The 15,396-nt window shown below is 40.8% G+C and overlaps 1 protein-coding gene across 2 annotated transcripts in view; it reads left to right on the forward strand.

Annotated features, from left to right (window-relative positions):
* The window catches only part of LOC128850269 (ras GTPase-activating protein 1-like), a 120,992-nt gene that overhangs the window by 35,506 nt on the left and 70,090 nt on the right, over positions 1-15,396 (forward strand). For both annotated transcript variants that reach the window (XM_054053282.1, XM_054053283.1), the window contains 4 exons: positions 5,328-5,445; positions 6,438-6,469; positions 9,813-9,865; positions 10,582-10,732. In XM_054053282.1, the coding sequence (XP_053909257.1) occupies positions 5,328-5,445; positions 6,438-6,469; positions 9,813-9,865; positions 10,582-10,732 (354 nt within the window). The remainder of the gene's footprint in view (positions 1-5,327; positions 5,446-6,437; positions 6,470-9,812; positions 9,866-10,581; positions 10,733-15,396) is intronic.

Genomic DNA, 15,396 nt, shown 5'->3' on the forward strand with positions numbered 1-15,396 from the left:
ATTTTGGAAATAAATAACTGGCTCAGAACCTGTTGTGAGGAGCAAAATGTTGGGTTCTTTGATCATAGGTTGACGAGCAAATCACCAGGCTTGCTATCCAAGGAAGGGGTACACCTGTCCCCTAGGGTCAAAAGGGTACTCACGAAGAAGATAACAGGGCTCATTAATATAGCTTTAAACTAGACGTGAAAGGGGAGGGGGACATAACCAGGCTTGATCGAAAAAAGCCTGGGAATGGCACTCCAGTGTCTGAGGGATGGTGTGCTGGCAAGGACCGTTGGTCTGCCACCTCACAGGAAGTGGGGAGTAGCACTTCAAATGGCACCACAGAAGGGTTAGCTAATCCAGTGAGTAGTTGCTTAGGAATTAAGACTGTTCCCCTTAGGAGCATAGAGAGATCAACAGCCCAACTGAAGTGCACCTACACCAGTGCATGCAGCATGGGCAACAAACGAGGAGCTGAAAGCCATTGTACGGCAAGAAAACAATGATATAATTGCCATCATGGAAACATGGTGGGACAACTCGCATAACAAGTGCTGCTATGGCTGGCTACAGACTCTTTGGGAGGGATAGGCGAGGAAGGAGAGGCGGTGGGGTAGCCCTCTATGTTAGAGAGAGTTTCAGCATCCTTGAACTCATTGACGGTGATGATAAGGTTGAAAGTCTATGGGTGAAAATCAGAGGTGCACCTAATAAGGCAGATATCGTGGTGGGAGTCTGCTATAGACCACCCAGCCGGAATGAGGAGGCTGACGAGTTATTCTATAAGCAGCTGGGAGAAGTTTCACAGTTGCTAGCCCTTGTCCTTGTGGGAGACTTCAGCTTACCAGATGTCTGCTGGGAGTATAATACGGTAGAGAGGAAAGAGTCTAGGAGGTTCCTGGAGCGTGTGGAAGGCAACTTCCTAACACAATTGGTGAGCAAGCCAACTAGGGAAGGTGCCCCGCTGGACCTGCTGCTCGTCAACAGGGAAGGCCTTGTGTGAGATGTGACAGTGGAGGACACCTGGGGCACAGCGATCACAAGATGATTGAATTCTCAGTTCTAGGAGAAGTAAGGCGGGGGGCAGTAGAATGGCCACCTTGGACTGCCAGAGGGCAGACTTTGGACTGTTCAGAAGGATGGTCAATAGAGTCCTTTGGGAGACAGTCCTTAAGGGCAAGGGAGCCCAAGAGGGCTGGATGCTCTTTAAGAAGGAATTCCTGGCGGCACAAGAGCAGGCCGTCCCCGTGTGCCAGAAAATGAGCGGGTGGGGGAGAAAACCAGTCTGGCTGAGTAAAGAGCTCTGGGAGGAAATCAGGAAAAAGAGGGAAATATAAGCACTCTGGAAGAAGGGGTAGGCAACTCATGAGGACTACAAAGATTAAGTGAGATCTTGTAGAGAGAAAATCAGAAGGGCTAAAGCCCAATTAGAACTTAGATTGGCCCATTCTGTGAAAGATAATAAAAAAATCCTTCTACAAAGATATCAACAACTAAATGAGGGCCAAGTAGAATATTCGTCCTCTACTGGACACAGGGGGAACAATAGTGACAAAGGACGAGGATAAGGCTGAAGTGCTTAATGCCTTCTTTGCCTCAGTCTTTAATAGTAAGGTGAGATGTTCCCTGGGTACTCAACCTCACGAGCCAGTAGACAGGGAGGAAGAGCAGAACAAAGCTCCCTTGATCCAAGAGGAAATGGTTAGAGACCTGCTAGGCAAATTAGATATTCATAAGTCTATGGGGCTGGATGGGATCTACCCGAGGGTATTGAGGGAGCTGGCAGAGCTGCTCACCAAATCCCTTTCCATCATCTCCCAGCAGTCCTGGCTGACTGGGGAAGTTCCATTGGACTGGAGGCTGGCAGATGTTACACCCATCTACAAGAAGGGCCGGACGGAGGATCCAGAGAACTCCAGGCCTCTCAGTCTGACCTCAGTGCCAGGGAAGGTCATGGAGCAGGTCATCTTGGGTGCCATCTCACAGCACACGCAGGACAACCAGGTGACCAGGCTCACTCAGCATGGATTTAGGAAAGGCAGGTCCTGCCAAACTAACCTGATCTCCTTCCATGACAAGGTGACCCGCTTGATGGATGAGGGACAACCTGTGGATGTAGTGGACCTGGACTTTAGTAAAGCCTTTGACATGGTTTCTCACACTATCCTAGCTGAGAAGCTGGCAGCCACTGGCCTGGACAGGCACACCCTCTGCTGGGTAAAACACTGGCTCAATGGCTGGGCCCAAGGAGTGATGGGGAATGGAGTTCAATCCAGCTGGAGGCTGGTCACAAGTGGTATCCCCAGGGCTCAGTGCTGAGTCCAGTCCTGTTCAATATCTTTATCAACCACCTGGATGAGGGGACTGAGTGCACCCTTAGCAAGTTTGCAGATGACACTAAGCTGGGAGGAAGTGTTGATCTGCTGGAGGGTAGGGAGGCTCTGCTGAGGGATCTGGACAGGCTGGATTGGTGGGTTGAGGCCAATGGGATGAGTTTTAACAAGGCCAAGTGCAGAGTCCTGTACTTGGGGCAAAATAACCCCATGAAGCGCTACAGGCTTGGGGAAGAGTGGCTGGAAAGCTGCCTGGCAGAGAAAGACCTGGAGGTGTTGGTCAACAGCTGACTGAACGTGAGCCAGCAGTGGCCCAGGTGGCCAAGAAGGCCAATGGCATCTTTGCTTGTATAAGAAACAGCATGGCCAGCAGGACCAGGGAAGTGATTCTCCACCTGTACTCAGTGCTGGTGAGGCTGCACCTTAAATCCTGTGTTCAGTTCTGGGCCCCTCACTACAAGAAAAACATTGAGGCTCTGGAGCGTGTCCAGAGAAGGACAATGGAGCTGGTGAAGGGGCTGGAGAACAAGGGTTATGAGGAACAGCTGAGAGAGCTGGGGTAGTTTAGCCTGGAGAAGAGGAGGCTGAGGGGAAACCTTATCACTGTCTACAACTGCCTGAAAGGAGGTTGTAGTGAGTTGGGTCCTGGTCTCTTCTCCCAAGCGACAGGTGATGGGACAAGAGGAAATGGCCTCAAGTTGTGTCAGGGGAGGTTTAGATTGGGCTTTAGGAAAAATGTCTTCACAGAAGGAGTTCTCAGGCACTGGCAGAGGCTGCCCAGGGAGGTGGTTGAGTCCCCATCCCTGGAGGTATTTAAAAGGCGGGTAGATGAGGTGCTTGGGGATATGATTTAGTAGTAGACAGGTACGGCATGTCTCACAAATGACTCTGCAGAAGCTGCACAAACCAGGCTATGAAAGCCTCCCTCTCCCAGCTTACTCTCTAGGCCTCTCTCCCACTGATTGCCACACTTCCAAGAACTTCAACAACTTCCTGCAAGAGGTTTTCCACAAGCAAGCAGCAGCTCAAAACGCCTTCAAAGGCTTCATCAGTTCCAGGATCTCAGGATTCTCTGCTACCAGAATAAATAGATTTGTTTCTTGTTGGCCAAAACTTGTAGATTTGAATGGTTCTGATTTTGATTAATGAATTTTATTCTAAACTGAGATAGACTGCTTTAAAGCTGATGGGGGCAATTATTTCTGCACCAACCTAATAGATTCGAGGCTGGATCTTTAGTTTAGCGACAGTGTCTGTCAGCATGTTTTCATATCCAGAGACCCTCTGTTCTTACTGAACACCGTTCAGGATGTGCAGACCAGGCCCTAGCACAGTTCGATAAGTTGTGCCTCCTTGGAATATCTCAGGTATCTATTCTGAAACATTCTGTCACTTCATCAGGATCTGGGAGTTAAGTCCCAGACCAGTGGAGGTGACAATCTTTCTAGATACCTGCCCATATTCTCCCACATGTCTTACCACCCATAACCAAACTGCCTCGGGGCCTGGGTGATATTCCTAAATAGTTGGTTTACCTTGGAATAAAGCAGAAATAATATCACGAAGAAATACTATTAGGAGTATTTTGATTACCCAAGGATGTTCAAGATGTTGAAGAGTTATTATAATGAGGGAGACAACATCTACCACATCTACCACACACAAAAATGTGGTGAAGGTGCCATTCTGTATTTTCTCCACAAAAATCCTCTCAGAGGAAGAAGTATAATTGTTAATTGTCTCTATGAGATGGTACCTGAAGTACAGTAACGTCTTCAGTATGGAGCCCAGATAGCAGATTAAGCTCAAGACCAGTGTTTTAATAATAAATCTGCCTGTGAAAACATCACTAATTACTACAGAGCAGAGCAAATTGCAAATGCCAACACCAGTCTTTAACATGTACAGCAAAAAAAAAGAGCATGGCTCAGATCAGAAAAACTGATATTGAAAACAGATAAATCAATATAATGACCAGCAACTGTCAACAGATATAATAATTATAAATTCCTTTTAACATGCTCTTTTCAAATCTGTTATTATCTCAAACCCTGGGTGCCAAAAAGGACTGTTGTGGTATAAGTTCAGCTGGAAACTAAGCACCACACAGCCACTTGCTCACTCTCCACTGGGATGTGGGAAGAACTGGAAAGGTAAAAATGAGCCAGAAACTCATGGGTTGAGATAAAGGCAGTTTAATAATTAGAAAGACATTTTAAAAAAAAATTAAGGGGAAAAAAAAAAACCCACAACTAACAGAGATAGAGGAAAATAAAATCCTAGAAAGACAAGTGATGCAAATGAAAACAATTGCTTACCATCAACTGTGCTGTGCTTCTTTTGTGCAACTAAAACATCAGTGTGTTATCAACACTAGTTTCAGCATGTATCCAAAACATAGCCCCATGCAAACTACTATTAAGTAATTTAACTCTCTCCCATCTGAAACCAGTACACCCGAGTTTGGGATTACACTTAAGGTTATACTAACCTTCCAGTAATGAAACTCCTTTGGATATTTTAATGTTTAGTATTTATGTTCTTATTGTGGCTAACTGCACGTCTTTTTGAAGAACTATTCTGTATCTTCTTTTTAGGACTTATCTTCATATGCAAAGGCCTACATAGTATATATTCCATAGGCTTTATTTTACAAAATTAGATTTTCATAAAAGTATTTGATTGTTTTTACTTGTGTATTTGATTCCTCTTTATAAAAGAAGAATGTTACTATCTTAATGTTGTGGTGTTTTCTGTTTTATGTATCCTTAGTACACTTTAAAGTATCTATTAAATTCTAAATGTAAATCAAAGAAGGATAAATATTCATCTATCATAGCTACTTAAACTGTGTGAAAAATGCACATGGTGTGCTTGGGATATCAATAATATATCTTTTATGATTAGACTCAAATGTTTTGCTGAAACTATGCTCAAAAATTCATTGTGTTCATTAAATTTATATTGTGATTGTACTTCTAACATAAATCTTACTGTAACTCTCTTCAGTTTCCTTAAAGAAGACATGTTTATTGTCCATAATGAGTTGGAAGATGGCTGGATGTGGGTTACAAACCTACGAACAGATGAACAAGGTCTTATTGTGGAAGACCTGGTAGAAGAAGTGGTAAGTAATTTTATATTAAAACCTGTTGCAGAACTAAGATTTGATTATTTTTTTTTATTAATTGTGTGTGTGTGTAAGTTAACATTGAAATAAACCCAAACTAGTGGTTTTTAACTGCCTGATTTCATGTACTTTTCTAAGCCTTCCTGCAGTAATTGAATCTGCCAGTTTTTAAATAGTATAATAAACTTTATGTCTGATTAAATATCCAAACAAGTTCATATGCAAATGAATTATACTGTGAACTTATTAGGCAGTTCCCTAAACTCACCAGTACTGTTAAAGAACTTGCTAGTCATTCAGTTGCATTATTTTTTTGTTTGTTTGTTATAAAACATTCATAAATGTATAAACTTAAATTTTGCACTGTAGTATGTCTTTTTTTTTTTTAAGTGCTAAGTGTGGGTTAAAAAATATATTGATGAGTTAATTATACCTAGAAGAGCTTATACTAAGTCAAGAAGCTAACCAGGTAACCTGAAGATAATTGAGTTACTGCAGGAGAAGAGATGATTTAATGGACAAAACCACCCATCCCACCCTTTCACATGCTTGTTTTAAGGTTCACCATTGCTTTGGAGTCGTGATGATGTTTGCTTTGCAGCATATATATGTTGCTATTAGTAGAGTTTGCTTCACCTATTTCTCACATCTTTATCAGGATGTTAATGGCTAAATTGAAATGACAGCATTAGAGTATCTAACTGTAGAGTTCTATATTAGTGGTTGAAGCTCAGGAAAGTTAAGATTTAAGTTACCACATGTAAAGAAAGATTTGAAGAGTGACAGAAACAGTCTATTGAAATTAATGTGTTATGGCTGAATTTCTACTTAGTGAATGAAATTGAAAACATAATTACATGAACTGTTCAAAAATATCTTGGATTTCTTAGTGTTGTTTATTTCTACAGAAGGTCTTAACCTATGAAGTTTACTTTTCTAAATTTAAGCATACTTTTGTCATGCACTTAATATGTTAATTCTTCTATTAGGGAAGAGAAGAAGATCCACATGAAGGAAAAATGTAAGGAGTTTTGTTTTGTTATTAAAAGTAAATGATAAAATAACTGTTTGTAAACTTTAGCTATGAGATTGGGAAGGTGAACCAAAGCTTTGTGTACTTGTTTTTTTGATCTTAAGACTTCTTCTATACTAGCTGTTGAAGATAGGTAATATAGGTAATTGACATGAAGTCTTGTATTAGTTATGAGTTAATTGGTCTTGCAGTGACAAAATCTTGAATGAGTCTCAGTGTGATGACTTTATTCAGAATATGTACAGTGGAGGGTGCGGTGTTTTCTGATTTGTAGGATTTTTTTATACACATACAGTTTGCCTTAGAGGTAAACTTTTTTCAGGTCTGCTCAACTCTAAATGCAAGAGAGGGAACAATGTATCATTAAGGGAATGATAGTGTAATAGCATCACTTTCTATATTAGCCTCATGTGCTAACACTTAAAGTGAAAACCAGGAGACTATAGAATATATAGAGTAATCTCTGCAGTGAAGTCCAAGTTATTAAATACTTTAAAAAATAAACCAGAACCTAATACAATTTACAATGAACAATTCATTAATATTATGGGAAACTGTTGAATATTATATTACTTTCAGTACGTGGTGAGTTGGCCCTGGCTGGATACCCACTGATCACCAAAGCTGCTCTATCACTCCCCCTCATGAACTGGACAAGGCAGAGAAAATATAACAAAAGGCTCGTGGGTCAAGATAAGGACAGGGAGATCATTCACCAAATATTGTCAAGAGCAAAACAGATTCGACTTGGAGAAATTAATTTAATTTATTGCTAATTAAACAGAGAGTAGAATAATGAGAAACAAAAACAAATCTCAAACCATCTTCCTGAGCCAACCATATGCTGAGCTGCATCAGAAGTGGTGACTGGCAGATCGAAGGAGGTGATACTCCTCCTCTGCTCTGCTCTTATGAGACCTCACCTGGAGCCCTGTCTTCAGTTCTGGAGTCCTCAGCACAGGAAGGACATGGAGCTGTTGGAGCAAGTCCAGAGGAGACCACAGAGATGATCCGAGGGCTGGAGCACCTCCCATACAAAGACAGGCTGAGAGAGTTGGGGTTGTCAGCCTGGAGAAGAGCATGCTCTGGGGAGACCTTAGAGCAGCTTCCAGGACTGAAAGGGGCTCCAGGAAAGCTGGGGAGGGGCTCTGGATCAGGGAGTGCAGGGATAGGAGAAGGGGGAACGGTTTTCAGCTGAAAGAGGGGAGGTGGAGATGAGATCTTGGGAAGAAATGTTTTCCTGTGAGAGTGGGGAGGCCCTGGCTCAGATTGCTCAGAGCAGTGGTGGCTGCCCCATCCCTGGAGGTGTTCAAGGCCAGATTGGATGGGGCTTAGAGCAACTGGATCCAGTGGGAGGTGTCCCTGCCCATGGCAGGGGCGTTGGAACTGGATGGGCTTTAAGTTCCCTTTCAACCCAAACCATTCTATGATTCCCCCTACCTCTCTATTCTTCTTGGGCTTAACTTTACTCCCAATTTCTCTATCTCCTACCCCAGCACAGGGGGATGAGGAAATGGAGGTTGCAGTCAGTTCATCAAATATTGTCTCTGCTGCTTCTTCTTCCTCAGGGGGAGGACTGCTCACACTCTCCCTGCTCCAGTATGTGTCCTTTCCCTGGGGTGCAGTACTTCAGGAACAGACTGCTCCAGTGTAGGCCCCCACAGGTCCTACCAGAAGACCTGCTCCAGTGTGGGTTCTCCATGGGGTCACAGCCTCCTTCAGGTGCATCCACCTGCTCTGGCATGGGGTCACCACAGGCTGCAGGGGAATTTCTGCTCCACCGTTAACCTCCATGGGTGGCAGGGGGACAGCCTGCCTCACCATGGTCTTCATCGCTGGCTGCAGGGCAATCTCTGCTCTGGTGCCTGGAGCACCTCCTCCCTCTCCTTCTTCACTGACCTTGGTGTCTGCAGAGTTGTTTCTCTCACATATTCCCACTCCTCTCCCAGCTGCTGTTGCACAGCAGTTTGTTCCCCTTCTTAAATGTGTTATCCCAGAGGCGCCACCACCATCACTGATTGGCTCAGTTTTGGCCAGCAGCGGGTCTGTCTTGGAGCCGGCTGGCATTGGATCTGTTGGCCACGGGGAAGCTTCTGGCATCTCACAGAAACCACCTCTGTAGCCCCCCTGCTACCAGAACCTTACCACACAAACCCAATACACAGTAGTAAAGATGTGTAGCAAATTAAAGTTATATAAAATTTCTAGTAGCTGGATAACTTTATCTGTCCTCCATTTGCTTGCTGATTGAAGAAGGGCGTTCCTTAGTGCTGGTTTTTGGGGTTTTTTTTTAATGAGGGAAATCAAATCATTGGTGTGTGGCTTCAGTTTACTGGTCCCCAACATTCTGCTAGTCAGTTTGGCATAGCAGCATAACAGTGGTAGGGATGTCTTCAAATACAGGATGTTTTTTACCTGTAAAAAGGTAGTTTGTAGCAGATTCTTAGAGCTTTTACACTGTCAGTCCAGTTACTCATGTCACTTAGAGGATTGTAGGGGAGGCAGGGATTTCTGTGAATATTCCCATAGCCAGAGATTGTCCTGTAAAGATAATATAGAAAGCGAGTTAGAACTAGAGCTCTTTTATGATGTGTAAAAGAGGCTTTCTTTTACACACTTAAACACTCTGCAATGAAAGGCCATATTTCTAGCTTTCATTTAAAGGAGAGGATGAGCTCTTAAGATGTAGTATGTAGTGTGCCACATGTGAACTGAATAGCCATGCAATGTCAAGCTGTTTCCTATAATCATAGGTATCAGGTTAAGTCTGGACAGATTCCTGTATTTTTTAAGATGATGCTCTGACTCAGGATTCTGGAAGATGCAAGATGTGAGATTAAAGCAATTCATATTCAATAGTCTAACAAAGCTAGGGTTCATTTCCTCAGCTTCTAGCAAAATTTAATTTTAGTTATTCTGTACAGTATTTAACTTTCATTAATCTCTTTCTTTGGTCTTTGCATTTCACACTTGAAATAAATTGCTGAGACTGACTTAAAATATGCTTGTCAAATTATCTAGCATTTAAACAATGCCATTTCATCTCTAAACACACTTGGATTTGAATATCTACTTTGTGTTGGACACTTGTATTGAAGGGAGTTTTTTTATATAGCTGTAGATATTTATTTTTTATTCTGTTGGTAGAAAAACAGAATTACTGCGTAACATAATAGTTGCTTATATAATCTATACATACTAGATTTTTAAAAATAAAGATTAATTCATAGGTGCCAGAGATTAATTCATAGGTGTCAGAGCCTTAGATGTCACAACAACTAAAAAAGGGAGCTAATAGTCTTGCTTTCTACTTTTTCTCTTTGTCTTTAAGATGGTTCCATGGGAGGATCTCCAAACAAGAAGCTTACAATTTGCTGATGACAGGTACTGGTCTTTCAGATAGAAATATAGTGGTAGTGGAATGACACAAAATAATCCTGTTTGTAACAGACTGCAACAAAAACTGTTTTTCTGTATGACCGTATGAACATATGAACATCAGACCTGTGGTTGCTACTACTTAGAAAAAAACCCTCATGACTGAGTATTTGTCTATGTTCTCAAGTACAGTTACTTTCATAATTCTAATTGAAATAGTCAATTTTTTTTTAATATATATAAATAAAAAATATCTTGGGCTTTATAAAAATGCTGAAGAGATAATACTGTTATGTACTTATGGAAGAATATATTGTAAACTGTTTTTAGTCCCCTCATAGCGGAAATAATTTTTAAAATGTAAACATCAAGATTTCTGACTCATACTATCAAATAACCTTAAATATGAGAACAAAAATCTTTAGGTTTTTTGAAAACACTGTCAAACCTCCACACACACACCATATGCTCTTGTAAAGAGGTGGCAAAAGTGGTGATAGGTAGTCAGCTACAGCCAAATGATTTTGCATTAACTTTGGCAGTGTAGTACAACTTCATCCCATTTGGGTGAAGAATGGGGATCGCTGTTGGAACTTACATAAGACTTTCTCCTTTAAGTGTGCAATTCTTACTAATTTGTACAGAAAGAGCTTTGATAAGAGCTCATAAATGACACTAAGATAAGTAAAAGTGAATAACACTGTATTATGATATCTTTTCAGTTGGTCAGGTGTGCAGTTTTCTTGTGAGGCCTTCTGATAATACACCTGGTGATTATTCACTTTACTTTCGGACCAGTGAAAATATTCAGCGTTTTAAAATATGTCCAACATCAAGCAATCAGTTTATGATGGGAGGCAGATATTATAATAGGTAAGTTTTAATAGTCTGTATTTTATACTTCTATAAAGAATTTGTATAACATTGCTGATAACTTACTGATATAATCATAAGATTTTAGTAGATTTCTTAAGAATATACTAAGCTTTAACTAACTTGCTTAGTAGCTAGTTGCAAGTAAGCACACTAAAAGCTTTCAAAATCTTAAGCGTAACTTGTTTCTTTTGAAGTATTTTTCTTTTTCTGTAAATGATTTTCTTCAATTTATTATGACATTTAGTTAGGAGATCGCTGTGTTGTCTTTGAAGCAACTATTTACAATGGGGAGTTTTGTATATATGAAAGGGGAAAATTTAAATGTTAGTTTTATCAGAGATGTTCAGTAGGGATTTTAAAGCATAAATAATAGAAATTAGTATTGACAAGAAAGGGAAAATTATCTTCATTGTTGAAAAAAATCATTAAATTAATCACCCTAAAACATGTGAATGATACTTTGATCAGAAGCACAGATCACTTAATTTAGAGTGATGAAACTTGGGATGGGTTTGTTTTGCCATGGGTATAAAAATATAGTAATATGTACAAAAAGAAATTACAAGAGATAATTTTCCCTTCTATGGGACAAGCTATCAATATAGCTCCATCCTTGAATCTGAGAAATCTGAATAAAATTTTCAAGACTTCTCAGTAGTGAAAACTCACCTTTCTCTTTTAATTGAGGTCATTGCTTGTCACATAATCAGAAATTTTCCAGACTTTTTCACCTAGAACCAGGGTGTTCTTCATCCCAATAGAAAATTTCTCACTTCCAGCTTGACTTCTGAGTGAGTAGAGATTCAGCAGCTGATGTGTTGACGTCTCCTAACTAAGAAGTTCAGTGGACTTCTTCATATGATTTCAAATGGACAATAGTTTGAGGCTAAGCAATTTGAACCTTATTAACCTATGCATATCCCACACACAGGCTGCTTGAGTACCTCCTACATTAATCAGTCTGGCCTCCAGACATCCTCATTGAAAATTGAGCTAGCTGCAGTGTCAACCTTTGATGAAAGTAAATCCTCTTTTGCCTATTCTCTAGTTACATGCCTTATTAGGAAGATGATAGGCTAAAAGCCCACATCCTAGGTGATGTCAAACTAATTAGCAAATTAGTGGAAGACATCTTAGTCTCAAATGGCTTTGCAACATTATAGCTCCAGAAGCTTACTGCAATAAATTATTACTTTAGGAAATTAATTTCCTAGTGCTGGATTCACTTGAAGTGTATATATAAAATGCATTTGCCTAGAGAAGATTCTTTCCCTGACATTGGATGGAAAACAAGATTAAAAAATTAAGCATTGGTAAGTCATGATATGTTTTCAGAGGGTTTTTTAAATATTTTGGTACCTAGGTTGCAAAGATCCTCCTCAGTGAAAGAGAACTGCTTGGCTTTGAAAGACTTTGAGTTTTGAAGGATTACTCCTAAGCTCAAATTCTGTCCAAGTTAGTATTTACTGAAAGTTGATTAACTTGTTGGAAGTTCAAACAGTACATAATGCAAAAAAATAAGGATGCAAAATGAAGGCGATAACTGCCCCAAATTATTTACCATAAGATCAACTGCAGAAGGTAATAAATAAGAAGCAGGAAAAAAGGAATAACTTCCTGTAGACTTTTTAATTCTTGTACTGGTTTATTTGTTATGGATACTGGAAGAAGGAAGTCTTTAAATATATGAAGACTAAGCTGAATTATTGTATGGAACAACCAAAAATGACTGAAAACCATCAAATGGCCTTCAGTCCAGAACAGAAATATTGGAAGTAGTATGAATTTATGCAAGATAATGAAATGATTTACAAACATTTCTAGGGGCAGAGAGAACATCTGTTTTTCTTCTTTATAACTTATCTGAAAGCATAGAGTTTGTCTTCATGTTGAAAAACTCGAGGTGCTGCTTGTTTAAATGCATCTGTTAAACAATTTTCATTAATCTTTTCATAATTAGCTATTTCTTTAAATGCTCTGAAGGTATCTGCTTTAAATCTAGTATTAGATTGGAACATTAAAAAAATCATCCTTGGTACTAATGTTGTTTCTCTTAATATTTTTGTCTTGATGTTTTAGTGATTGTAACTGGAATTAACAAAATGGATAAAATAAAGCCAATCTATTCTTTGTTTGCAGAGTATCTATCACAATTATAGTCACATAAATTATAGACCAAGATTTTCCATACAAAAGTAAGAGCCTGAAGAAAAGTAAGGAAACCAATTCAAAAGTTGACTATTGTTTTATTTCCCAGGTAACATGAATATCCAGACATGGGACTGGAAGGTTCACAACCTATATAAGCAATGTTATGTCTCTGCCTATATTACAAAAGCAAACCAAAATTATTCTCGGTGATCAGAGGGAAAAATTCCTGGGTACATCCTGGGAATCTAGTGTTGTGTGATGCATAGGAAGACTACTTTTTCCACTAACCTTTTCCCTTTGCATATTGTCCCACCGTTATGTATGTAAATTGCTCAGAACTTCTACTGATGAGTATAACTAACAGACTGTATTTACACACTCTCATATGGAGGTCTGCTTTCATTAATTCTTATTTTTATATCATCTCTACAAAATAGCCTATCTGTAGTCTTTTAGTTGTCTATTTGAAGGTCCTAATGTCCATGAAATGTTAAATGCATATTGACTATATAATGAAATAGTATTTTCCCATGGACTTCAGTAAAGCATGTAACATTTGTGATCCTTATGTTTATTCCATGGATAAGATAGACAGGTGAATACTGGATGAATATCTACTTTTTCATGTAAAAACTGGCAAAGTGTATTTGGGACACACACACACACACACGCGATGATTTTACTAACTACGTATCATTAAATCTCAAACAGAAAATATATGCTCACTAGCTTGTGGCCACACCATCCTGAACATGCTCTATTTCATCTCAGAAGCTAAGCAGCACCGGGGCCCAGTTAGTACTTGGATGGGAGACTGCTTGGGAATACTGAGTCAGGTGTTGTAGGCTTCTCGTAAAGGGCCATGAGATGATGAAGGGATTAGAATATCTGTCATATGAGGACAGGTGGAGAGAGCTGTGACTGTTTAGCTTTGAGAAGAGAAGGCTGGGGATTGAGGGGAGAATCTTATCGCTGTGTATAAATACCTGATGAGAGGGAGCAAAGGAGAGACAGGCTCTCTTTAGTGGTTGCCAGTAACAGAAAAAGAGGCAGTGGGCACAAACTGAAATACTGAAAATTCCATGTGAACACAAACCACCTTTTTTCCCTACTGTGAGGGTGATCAAATACTGGAAGAGAGTGCCCAAAGAGTTTGTGGAATCTCCATCCTTGGAGATACTCAAAACATGACTGAACAAAGTCCTAAGCAATCTCTTCTTGTGAACTCTCCTTTGAGATGGGTACTTTTATCATGTTTTAAAGGGTTATTTTTGCTCAAGGGGCGTGTGTTTTGATGGGGAGGTAGGAATGGTGTGTTGGTGTGTAGCTTTGTTTGTTTTGTCTTGTCTGTTTGTTTGTTTTTAAGAATAGTTCTAATTGGTCCAGTTGGAAGGGATCCACAACGATCATCTAGTCCCAGGCCTACTAAAAGTTTAGGCTTAGTAATGAGGGCATTGTCTACAGACAGGCACGGGGCACTGACCACCTCTCTAGGAAGGCTCTTCCAGCATTGACCACCCTCTCAGTAAAGAGATGCTTCCTAATGTCCAGTCTGAACTTCCTCTGGCGCAGCTTTGAACCCTTCCCAATATTTATTGTATTCTCATTTAGAGAAATGGGACTGCTGACTCCTGTTGAGCCTGCTGTCGATCGGCACCTCCAGATCCCTTTCTGCAGGGCTGCTCTCCAGCCACTCCTCTCCCGATTTATACTTGTGCCCAGCATTACTCCATCCCAAGTGCGGAATCCAGCATTTGGTCTTGTTAAATTTCATGCCGTTGATGATTGCCCGATGCTCCAACCTACCCACATCCCTCTGCAAGGCCTCTTGTCCCTCGAGAGAGTCAACAGCACCTCCCAGTTTGGTATCACCAGCAAACTTGCTAAGGGTGCTTTCAACATCCAGATCACTGATAAATATATTGAACAGGACTGGCCCTAGAACTGAGCCCTGAGGAATACTGCTGGTGACCGGTCGCCAGCCAGATACAGCCCCATTCACTACAACCCTTTGAGCCCTGCCCTTCAGCCAGATCTTCCCCCAGCGTGCCGTGTACCTGTTCATCTGACAGATGGACAGTGTATCCAGAAGGATGCTGTGAGGGAGAGCATCAAAAGCCTTCCTAACATCCTGAAAAAAACATATCCACCACCTTCCCTCCATCCACTAGGTGTGTGACTTTATCGTAGGAGATTGAATGAGTCAGACAGGACTTTCCCTTTGTCGACCCCTGTTGACTGTGCCTGATGACTGCATTATGCACCCAGTGGCACCTAGTCTGATCTTCTCCATAATTTTAGGGCGTACTAAGGTTAGGCCAATAGCTCTGTAGTTTACTGAGTATTCCCTCATGCCCTTTCTGAAGACTGGAATAATGCTGGCTAGCTTTCAGTCAGTGAGGGCCTCCCCAGACTCCCCAGACCTTTGGAAGATGGTTGAGAGGGGTCCTGCCTTAACATTGGCTACCTCCTTCAGTACTCTGGGATGAATCCCATCAGGCCCCATGAAC

Source organism: Cuculus canorus, chromosome W (assembly GCF_017976375.1).
Source record: "Cuculus canorus isolate bCucCan1 chromosome W, bCucCan1.pri, whole genome shotgun sequence".
NCBI classification, from domain to species: Eukaryota; Metazoa; Chordata; class Aves; order Cuculiformes; family Cuculidae; genus Cuculus; species Cuculus canorus.